Consider the following 12,103-nt stretch of genomic DNA (forward strand, 5'->3'; position numbering starts at 1 on the left):
GACATAAAAATCTGAAGAGACACAACTTTTCAAACAATCAATTCAGTAAAATTGTTCTTTTAGTTTGTGTTTAAGGAAACTCATCAGAAACATAAACATATTAAAGAGAAGTATATCTGGGATGTCTTATTATAACAATCTTCTGTTTTACTAACAGAATCTGTAGTAATATTCCAGATATTCTCCATCTGATCCCTAATACCTCATCTGTAACTTTGGGATAAAAATAGTAATAATACCTAACTCCTACATTTGAGGATTTAAATATTTTTTTTTATTTATTTATTTATTTATTTATTTATTTATTTATTTATTTATTTATTATAGTCACAGAGAGAGAGAGAGAGAGGCAGAGACATAGGCAGAGAGAGAAGCAGGCTCCATGCACCGGGAGCCTGATGGGGGACTCGATCCCGAGTCTCCAGGATCCCGCCCTGGGCCAAAGGCAGGCACCAAACCACTGCGCCACCCAGGGATCCCCCCCATTTGAGGATTTAAATTAAGATCATCTAACATGATATGCTTAGACTAGTGCCACAGGCATGGAGTAATGTTGAATAGAGCTAGAATGTTTTTTCCTGCTGCTATTGTTGTGATAATCATCATCCCTTTAAACATGGACATAACAAATTATTTAATTATATTCTGTATGCATTTTCATTGAGGAAAGAGGAAGGAAAGGGAGCTGGAAAAAGAGAGCTAAGGACTATGAATTGTCTGCTGTGTCCATCCTGTGTTTAGCTCTGGGTTCGATCATATGGGTGACTGATGACAACTCTGTGAGGCAGTCTTTATCTCCATTCTACACAACCAGATAGAGGCACAGAGAGATCGAGTACTTGCCTGCCAAATACCATTGTTCAGTGATAGAGCCGAGTCTCAATCCTACATCTTCTTCAAAATCCTAACCAGCAGAACTCAGCACATTCCTTGTTTCTTTTTTTTTTTTTTATTGGTGTTCAATTTACTAACATACAGAATAATACCCAGTGCCCGTCACCCATTCACTCCCACCCCCCGCCCTCCTCCCCTTCTACCACCCCTAGTTCGTTTCCCAGAGTTAGCAGTCTTTACGTTCTGTCTCCCTTTCTGATATTTCCCACACATTTCTTCTCCCTTCCCTTATTTTCCCTTTCACTATTATTTATATTCCCCAAATGAATGAGAACATATAATGTTGACATATCAGATAAAGGGCTAGTTTCCAAGATCTATAAAGAACTTATTAAACTCAACACCAAAGAAACAAACAATCCAATCATGAAATGGGCAAAAGACATGAACAGAAATCTCACAGAGGAAGACATAGACATGGCCAACATGCACATTCCTTGTTTCTAATATCAAGGAGAACATGCCTTCATTCTTCTCCTTTCTCCTCATCAAATATTGCAATAACTCAGAGAAAACGCAAGTTAAGCTGTCAAACCACTTACTGAATGAAAACCCTTGAATGTTATAATTTCAACAGATAAAAATGGAGCCAAAGAATTCTGTAACATAAGGAGACAGGAAACTATGTGGAATAGAATTAAAAGTCAAAAGAATAATGATAAATAAAATGTAAAGGGAAGATTAAGGCCACATCACGGGTCTTAAAAGGAAACATATAGTTGGGTTTAACAACAGGAGACAAAGATCCCATCGAGTATTAGATGGTGACCCCCCCCCATATGCTAGCTATTGTGGAGAATACAAACATAATACATAAAACATGTCTCAACCTTTGAGAAGTTTCCAGTTGTCTGGGGAATATAAAACTACACGTATGATAAAATTAGGGGGCAAAAAAACAGTAAGAAGACCATTTAAGACATTTTAGAAGTAGAAAATTAAAATTATCAATCCCAAGACTGATCTTGGCTCCTCTGCTCCTATGTGTTTTAAGAGCATTTTATACCTTATAATATTATATTTCACTTATTACATTGTATTTCACTTATTTGAACTTCGTCTTTTTGTGTATGTATCTGTAACATACAGTGATGTCTGACACATAAGAGAAGCTTTGCAAATTCCAAATTGTGTGGTAGAGACAGGCATTCCTAATACATCTTCCATCAAACACTAGCTCTGTGAGTTACTCTAATGGGGGAAATTCTGTGACCAATTAAAATTGGAAAACTTTATATACTATACCTTCCTCTCCTTTGTAAGCTGTAGTGCATGTCAGCAATTCTGCAAAATACTACTCTAGAGAAATCTGATTACCTATAACTTTTTTGACACCCTATAACCCTATAAACAGAACACAGTTTAGAAAATACAGCTACAAATGGTGACTGTAGGCATCCAGAAGAGCACAAATTGTCAGGAAATATTTATTGAAGGAGGCAATATTTAAGAGTAGAAGTGAGTGATGGTTCAAGTTTCGTTAAGTCAAAACAAGCGAAGGGGGCAATACTAATTGGGAATAAAGTGAGTTGATAGAGAAAAGTTGATTTTTAAAGGCTTTAGACATATGATGTGAAATGCAAAAATTATTCTGTAGGCAGCAGTATATCATTTTAAATTCTTAATTGAAGGACTATGCGAGTGTCATTTTTCTTAAAGTTGTATGTATTTTTGCAAACATACTAGTCTTAAATTTTTTCAAAGGAGTTTTTGCAGGCAACTAAAAATTTTTCCATAACCTATAAAGTCAGTTTTTAATATAAGAATTTAAAAATTCACAATATTCTAGGAATGTTCATGTAGTAAAATAAATGAAAACAGGATTTTTCTGCTTTTCCAAAATGCATTTTTCACAGAAGTAAGATCATCTGTTTTCCAGAGTATAATTTATGTGTACATAAGCATGGGCTGTGTCTACATGTCTACACAATGTCAAACATATGAAAGAAGACTAACACTTTTAGTGGAAACTATGCACAGGGTTTTTAAAGAAATGTTTCTGGTTTTAGTCAGATAATAGTAGATTATGCTGTCAGTGTGACACTATTTACAGCCAAATTATATAATATAGCTCTTACTTCACCATGTTTACCAAAGGATTCAAAATGTGGTATTAATGTACTTTATTTAAATACCCTGGTATTTTATTTCATTTGTTTGCGTAATAAATTGTATTTCATTTTCTTGAGAAAGGTCCCAGTGGAACTTTTAAGTCTACCATGGAAGTCCATAAATACTTATTTGCTCAATAAACATGGTGTGTCTAGCGTTTCACCTCTGGTGCTAGGATCTATATATCTCTGCTTCTTCTGAGATCATTGATCTCAAAAGGTTTGCATGTTAAGTATATTTAAAATACTGAAAATACTGAACCCTCTTAAAACATTGTTTTGCATAGAGATGCTCATTATTATCACTATTGTTAAAAAACCATTTATTAAATTTTAATTGTTGTGCTATCTTAATATCTTGTTTTATGTGAAACTTTATATTCATTCTAGTGAATACTTATTCTCATCACTAAAACTGACGTGTTAACGCTGTATTTTTCACTTATTTGGATTTTGCAGGTGGAGGATACAGGAAGATATACATGTCTGGCATCCAGTACTGCAGGAGATGATGATAAAGAATATTTAGTGAGAGTGCATGGTAAATTTGGCAAAATCTCCTGCAATCTATCATATGCTAATACCTAATTAGAAGCTGTAATTTATGGAACATGGGGCAACTCCATAGCACATCATAAGATACATTCATATATATAAGGAAATATGTATTTGACAAATCTGATTCTTATATTTGGCTGACCAAGTGCTTTTTTGGAAATACTCATTGGACTTTTTGACTTACTCATTTTGTTCCTGTACAATTTATAGTTCTTTATTTAAAATCATACAATATAGGGATCCCTGGGTGGCGCAGCGGTTTGGCGCCTGCCTTTGGCCCAGGGCGCGATCCTGGAGACCCGGGATCGAATCCCACATCGGGCTCCCAGTGCATGGAGCCTGCTTCTCCCTCTGCCTATGTCTCTGCCTCTCTCTCTTTCTCTCTCTGTGACTATCATAAATAAATTTAAAAAAAATTTTTTAAATAAATAAAATAAAATCATACAATATAAATTACTATAAAGAAGAAAATATAAGTCATCCAGTATCATTACACAAAGGCTCTTTTGCATACAAATGTTTTTTCACAGAAATGTATCATACAACATATACTATCAAACTTGTTTTTCAACTCTTAGTGGTTTGATGAACATGCTTTCATGTCAAAAAACATGTTTTTATATTTTTTAGTGATGGCTAGTATTCCTTTTTTTGAATACACCATCATTTATTTAATCTATTCCCTATTTTGGATATTTAAGCTGTCTTTGTATTTTCACCAGTATAAGCAATACTGTTATAGACCTCTTTGTACATAAATATTGGTCTGTTCTCTTAATTCTTTTGTTTCGGTAAATTTCTGTAAGTACACTTGCTTGAATACACATACACACGTACGCATTTAAGGATCTGAAATTTATAGCCAAGTTAACTTCTAGAAAAGGTGGGCCCATTAGACTCAACCCAATATTATTTCAATTCAGAGATAGGAATTACTCTTAATGGGAAGGAACATTAAAAAACCAAACAGAAGATACTTATTTCATTGTCATAGCTTAGATGACTAGGCAGTGCAAATTGTCTGAATTTAGATGTCCCCCTCTCCCCACCAGACCTAACACAAATTAGACCTGCCATTAAATGACATGTAAATTCTGTATTAAAAGAAAGTCGCATTAAAAAATACATTTCTAAATATTACGAAAGTATATACATTTCTGTATATTATGGACAGACCCTGATTTAGTTTTCAAATCTGATGTTCAGAGAAAATTATTGGCAAGTGTGGAACCTGAACAAGAAATCTTTTCTTTGACCCTTGGTTTCTTTACCTGTTAAATGATTATAATAAAGTGATTATATTACTTATCCTTTCATTCATTTTTAAAAAGTCACTACCTATAATCATTTGTACCACAAATTGAACATGTAATGTTTTAAGTTTATGCCTTTTATTTTATATAACAGAAGCAACATTTGTTGAAAATCTAAGATAATTCAGGTCATTTTTATATCTTGCTTCTTGAAAGCCTCTGACATGTTTGTTCTCATACCTAGCGCCCCCGAATATTGCTGGAATGGATGAGTCCCAGGATTTCACCGTGTTACGGAACAGACAAGTGACATTGGAATGCAAATCAGATGCAGTGCCCCCACCTGTAATCACTTGGCTTAAAAATGGAGAACGGTTACAGGTAAGTCTTGCTAAGTTCCACACACCCATTTTGAGAAAAAAAATCAGCTGTAGAATCTTTACCAAAGAGGGTAGACAAAACCAAACAATAACAGGCTACTGTTATTCAACATTGAAGGAGTGGACATAGGGTCTTTTAATCACCCTTCTTTTCTCTTCTCTTCTTGGGCAGTTATTAACTAGTTATGGGTCAAAAGACAGGTATTTTCATTCAGACACTGTAATTTGGCCCAAGTATGTATCTCCTGGAGTCTGTGGATTAAAATGATTTGAAATACTCAGCTATTTCTTTAATTGAGGGAGAAGAAATCATCAGAAGAACTGATCTGTCCTGCCAAGTTTCGTGGGCAAATTCATACTAAATTTTTCTGGAATAAACTGGGACTCAGCTGAGGAGGGACCCCCAGGAACTAAGTGATACCCTTGGATACCAGGAATATAGGACTGGCTCTCTAAAGCTTCCCATGGTCATGTGATATCTATGTGCTGTCACAGAGTGTCACAGCCCAGGATCCTAAATAGCCTTTTAGGGTTGGCTCAAAGCCTTGATTTTGAATGCTTGGATTGTTCTTATCCTACTAGTTACTTATGCCTTTTTTCCCCTTTTGATCTTCCTCATCCTATTAATATAACCTACTGTGTTACACTGTGCCTAATTATAAAGGGAGATTAAATCCCCTAACACCTGAAGCAGAAGGACTTCTACCATCACCAAACCATACCAAAGGACCAAAACCAGACTGGATTCTAACAGTTAGTTACATGCTAAATTATGGTTATCACTTAAACTTCCTGTGCCTCAGTTTTTCTATTTATTGTACCCTTGTATAATGGTAGGTGCTAACCCCACTTAGCTCACAAAATCTTTCATATTCTGACTTTTTCTCCATTGTTTTATTTCCCATGTTTCACTCAAAACTATTAGGTGTTCAGGGGTGCCTAGGTGGTATAGTCAGTTAAGTATTTGGCTCATGGCCATGATCTCAGGGCCATAGGACTAAACCCCACAATGGGCTCCACATTCAGTGTGGAATCTGCTTGAGATTCTCTCTCCCTCTCTCCCTCCCTAATCACTGCTTGCATACATATGCACTCTCCCTCTCTCTTAAAAATAAAAATAAAAACTAATAGGTGTTCAGATAAAGACTGAGTGAATGTTGATGATAGAGAAGCTTAGACTAATCCCTGCTATGACCATGTGATGTTAGTACTGGGACAGGGTGAGTTCAACAGTTATTAAAAAATAGATGAGTTCAGTTTGAGATATTTTGAATGTGAATTACCAATATATTATCCAAGTGGAGATTTTAAAAAGACCTAAGAAATATGGGCCCCTATTTCATCAAAAATGTCTTCAACTTGATAGTCCTCCCTGGTATGACCATAGGTTTGTATGAAGTTGACCAGGAAGCATAAAGTGTAAGATAACCTGTAAATGAGAATAGAGCATAAGGCAACACTAATAATTATCATGTGAGCAATGGAAAAAGAAAAGAAGACCAGAACTGAGAAGGAGGACTCAAAGAGATAGAATTAAGAATAGGAGACACTGGTGTACTAAAAGCCAAGAAAAAGAGAAGGTGTGGTTAACAGAGTCCGTTAAGATATAAATTAAGTTGTGCCTTGGTTTTGACAGTACAAAGAAGTGGTTCAAGATCAGAACAATGGTTCTTCAATAGAGTGATCAAAGGAAAAGATAGGTTACAGTAGTTGGGGGAGTTAAGAGAGAAGAGGGAATGGAAATAATTATGAACTATTCTTGAAATGTAAAAGAGATTTTCTATGTTTAATTTACTGAAAGAAAGAGACTAAAGAGATACTGTAGCGAGAAAGAGAAGTTTATAGGATAACGTGTGTTCGACAGAGAAGGAATGTGCCCTTGGTCACAGGTGAAGAGGTTGGCCTTGGACAGAATGGCTAACCTTTTCTACAGAGATGGAAAAATAGGAAAGTTGTATTCACATGTAAGATGGGAGGAAAAGAGAACTGCAGGAACGGGGCTTTGGTTTTCTGCATGGAGTAGGAAACAAGAACATCAGCTGAGAATAAGATTCTATCTGAAGGAGGAGGTCAGATTTGGAAGACTCACTGGTGGCCAATGAGAAGAGAACCAGAGAAAATGTTAGTGAGACTTGATGAGTTAGCAGAACTCAAAGGTGAAACAAAAACCTTTAAAAAATCAACTCTGAAATTTTTTATTAGCCTAAAACCCTGCTATACCCATATAAAAAGGGTACACATACATGTTTTATAGAACTTAACCTATATGTTTAAGAAATCACTTATTATCGTCAGAGGCAATAAAATTCTATCACTAAGAGCCCCTATGGCAACGAAAGGCCTAGACATGGACACCAGGGTGGCTCAGTTAGTTAAACATCTGCTTGCAGCTCAGGTCATGATCCCAGGATCCCGGGATCCAGCTCCAGGATGGACTCTCTGCTCAGAAGGGAAGTCTGCTTCTCCCTCTGCCTCTCCTGCTTGTGCTCTTTTTCCCTCAAATAAATAAACAAAGAAAAGAAAAGGAAAGAAAGGCCTAGAGAAAATACATGATCTCATAAAATGAATAGAGCTGGACTGCATATTTTAGTATGACCAACTTTTTTCATTAGAAATATACAGTTGGCCCTTGAATAGCAGGGAGGTTAGAGGCACTGATCCCCATCACACACAGTCGGAAATCGGCATATAACTTTGGACTCTCCCAGAATTTTACTAATGATCTATTGTTGACCCAATGCTTTACCAATAACATAGTTGATCAACATATATTTTGTATATTATATATACTATATATTCTATTTTTACAATAAAGTAAGCTAGAAAAAATAAAACATCATTATCAAAATCATAAGGAAGAGAAAATACATTTACAGTACTGCATTGTATGTATTGAAAGAAATCCACACGTAAATGGACCCCTGCAGTTTGAACATCAACTGTGCATCTATCTGGGACAGAGCCCATATGGCAGAAAAATCTTATTTAGGTTCTCCCTGAAGTAGTTCTTTCTTTGGTTCAACCAGAAAATATCAGTCTTCTATGCTACCTGGCATTTCTTAATGATTATGAACATCATGAATCTTAATTTATACAAGACTAATTGTTTACATCTATTTTCCGTAATGAACTTAATAGCAAAGATTAGGTTTCATGGTCTCTATATTTTCATAATTCTTGATTATGTGCCTGGGCACAAAATAAATGCTTAACAAATATGTGTAGACTAAAATCATTTATTTGATTATTTTTAAACTGTTAAAGGATCATTATTTCCTATAAGCAAAGTCAATTTATTAGTCATGGAGCTTTCAGTTGTAAGTGACAGAACTCAAACTCAAAGCAGCTTAAATTTTTTTAAAGGCATTTATTACCTACAGTGATTAGTGAATTTAGGTTTTAGGTATTACTAGAGGTTCTCCTCATGTAATCAAGCATCGATGTTGTTTTTTTCTCTGACTCTCAACTCTGCTTGCTTTGTTTTATATTCAGAGCTGTCCATACATGGTGATAAGACTTCCACCAGACTATGTCATCGTCACTTACCTGATACCAATAAAAAGAGCATGTCTTATTCCCCAACACTTATAACAGTGTCCTGCAGAGGGCTCTCAGGGGCCCAGCTTGAGTTACCTGCTCATTCTTGAGTATCTGGATCATTGTGGCTTGGAGAACTGGGAATATTTGATTGTGCCTTTGCCTTAAGTACACTCCCAGAAATAGTTCCCTAGGGGTTTTGATCCCAGGATAATGCTAGGGGTTGCAGACAAAGCATAGTGGAAGACAGGCAAGCCACAGCTTGCTATACTTACTTTTTGATGTTAAAAAGTATTTTATTCTATTTTCCTAACATCTTAATCGTAAATTTTACTTGCTGAATCCAGGCAACACCTCGAGTACGAATCCTATCTGGAGGGAGATACTTGCAAGTTAATAATGCAGATCTAAATGATACAGCCAATTATACTTGTGTAGCCAGCAACATTGCAGGAAAGACTACAAGGGAATTTATTCTCACTGTAAATGGTAAGAAAAATTAATAATCGTTTCACAATTTAAGAATTTAGTCAAGGGCATTCAAATAAATGATAACATTTTTGTTTCTTGTGGGCACACTCAGTGAATTTTGGTAGTTATCTTATTTTTTGAAAAAGACAACAGGTAGTATTTGTATTATGGCTATATTCAAACCATATTTCAAAAAAAAGTAAAGATACATTATCTTAGAGGATAATATATGTCCAGTTGTTATCAGTATATCCTGACAATTTGTGTCATTCAGATAAGAGCCATTGAGAAAGTCACACTAAATCTCTGGATGACAAGTGCTTCACTATTTAGTTCACCTTTATTGATGTTGATGTTTGAGTATATATTACTAGACCAAGACTGACACAGGACTATGATTCTCTTAAATCTAAAATCTGAACATTAAAATTTGCCAATATTTGGAAAGATAATACAGTCTTTTCCCCAAAACAGTCTCTTTGGTTTTTTAATATATGAAACTTTACAGGATATTGGGCGACCCGCACAACTAATATCTCTAATACTAAAATTAAAATTCAAGTTTTCTATTCCCATATGAACTCAATGCTTAATAAAATACATGCTCTGAGACTTGCATGATTAATCACAGATGTGCTTTTCATTAGAACAGCCCACTTTCTGTTCTTTATTTAAAGTGAAGTTGTTCCAGTGTTAACATTCTCAGACCATTATTTGGCCAAAGAGAAATAAGAAATATCATCTTTAATTTGCATCAGACCAGAGCTGATTTTTATTCAAGCGTCTCTCCTACAAAGCCAAATTTCACACACCATATCAAGGATTTAAAACCTCCTTCCCCCCACCTGTGCTTTATTTTTAAACACTAAGGATCTTGAATAAGACCTTAGGAATTAAACCCCAATTCTGTTTATACTAACCTGAATTAGCTGTAGGCAAAGCTACACAGTTGACTCAAAGCTAACCTTGTTATTACCTCTTCAGAGTCTTAGCTCAGGCTATGTTGTTAATATGAATGAAGTTTTCCACATGCATCTCTTGTGCAGTTCCTCCAAACATAAAGAGTGGCCCCCAGAGTGTTGTCATTCACTTAAATATGTCAGCTGTATTGGAATGCCTTGCTGAGGGTGTGCCAGCCCCACGGATAACGTGGAGAAAGGATGGAGCTGTTCTATCTGCAAGTCATGCAAGGTAACAGTTCTAGAAAAGGATGAAAAATACTGTAATAACTGAAATAGAAATTCCTAAATCTTTTTTTTCCAGTGTATAATTTTAGTCTTGTTACATTTAATATTAGTTTCTTCATCTTAATATGAGAACCAAACTAATGCTATTTTTAAAGCATAATCCTAAGGCTCATAGCCAGAGCATAATGATTGTAATTCACCCAAGATCATAAGTCTATCTGCTATGCACCTTTGTGGGATACCCCTTTTTTCCACCAAGGGTATTGCAAATTTCTAAAACAGGAAAAAGACTAAAAATGGATTTAACTAAGTCTTTTAAAAATACTTTCAGTCAGGGGATCCCTGGGTGGCGCAGCGGTTTAGCGCCTGCCTTTGGCCCAGGGCGTGATCCTGGAGACCCGGGATCGAATCCCACGTCGGGCTCCCGGTGCATGGAGCCTGCTTCTCCCTCTGCCTGTGTCTCTGCCTCTCTCTCTCCCTCACTGTGTGCCTATCATAAATAAATAAAATTTAAAAAAAAATACTTTCAGTCAGAGGAAATAGGTGGGCGTATGGGGTAACTGGCTGATGGACATTAAGGAAGGCACATGATGTAATGAGCACTGGATGTTATATGCAACTGATGAATAACTGCACTCTACTTCTGAAACTAATGATACACTATATGTTAATTAATTGAATGTAAATAAAATAATAAAAAAATAAAACTCTGGTTTTAAAACTTAAAAAAAAATACTTTCAGTCAAAATGCAAATAATCAGAAAAGGTTGATTCCAGGAACTTTGCCTGTGATCTTTCTTGTAGATACTCCATCTTGGAAAATGGATTCCTTCATATCCAGTCAGCACATGTCACAGATACTGGGCGATATTTGTGTATGGCTACCAATGCTGCTGGAACAGACCGCAGGCGAATAGATTTACAGGTCCACGGTAAATATACTTGTATGAACAGCATCTAATCTTTGGGTTAAATGTCCTTTGATAGCTGAAACCCGTGAGATCATATAGATCTCCAGGGCAATGTAAAGGTACCACACTCTTGTAAATGGTCAAGACCCATGTTTCTCCTCATTGTGGCTAGCAGCATCACAGCACTAAATTCACAGAGCCTTATTGTGTTTGCAACTACGGAGCAAGTTACCAGTGATTAATTTCACTCTGGCAGAAATATTACAGATGGCATACTATCTGCTGAATGTCTTTCCCTCTTATTTGCTGACTTTGTTTTAGTTCCTCCATCCATTGCTCTGGGTCCTACCAACATAACTGTAACAGTAAATGTTCAAACTACTCTGGCTTGTGAGGCTGCTGGGATACCAAAACCATCGATCAAATGGAAGAAAAATGGGCATCTTCTTAATGTGGATCAAAATCAGAATTCATACAGGTAAGGAATAATTTAACTGAAAATCCTACCTATTATTTAAAAACATGATTTTTTAAAAAATTATTTCCTATCAGTGGGGACAGTGTGTGTGTGTGTATATATATATATATATATATATATATATATATATATATATATATATATATATAAAGTATGGAGAATTAGCTAGTATCTAGAGAGTATATATTTTTCCTAATGTGGAATTAGTTTCTCAACCTAAAAGCTTTTTATGAATTATTGCTTCAACTTTTCTGTTGATAAGCTGATGGTCAGAGATACAAGATATCTACCTTGTAGATACAAGGTTAGATTCCTATTCTGCT

At 35.6% G+C, this 12,103-nt stretch overlaps 1 protein-coding gene across 5 annotated transcripts in view; it reads left to right on the forward strand.

Annotated features, from left to right (window-relative positions):
• The window catches only part of HMCN1 (hemicentin 1), a 457,926-nt gene that overhangs the window by 375,735 nt on the left and 70,088 nt on the right, over positions 1-12,103 (forward strand). For all 5 annotated transcript variants that reach the window (XM_038542311.1, XM_038542313.1, XM_038542312.1 and 2 more), the window contains 6 exons: positions 3,465-3,546; positions 5,061-5,197; positions 9,081-9,222; positions 10,251-10,395; positions 11,196-11,323; positions 11,624-11,780. In XM_038542311.1, coding sequence (XP_038398239.1) covers positions 3,465-3,546; positions 5,061-5,197; positions 9,081-9,222; positions 10,251-10,395; positions 11,196-11,323; positions 11,624-11,780 — 791 coding nt within the window. The remainder of the gene's footprint in view (positions 1-3,464; positions 3,547-5,060; positions 5,198-9,080; positions 9,223-10,250; positions 10,396-11,195; positions 11,324-11,623; positions 11,781-12,103) is intronic.

Source organism: Canis lupus, chromosome 7 (genome assembly GCF_011100685.1).
Source record: "Canis lupus familiaris isolate Mischka breed German Shepherd chromosome 7, alternate assembly UU_Cfam_GSD_1.0, whole genome shotgun sequence".
NCBI lineage: Eukaryota > Metazoa > Chordata > Mammalia > Carnivora > Canidae > Canis > Canis lupus.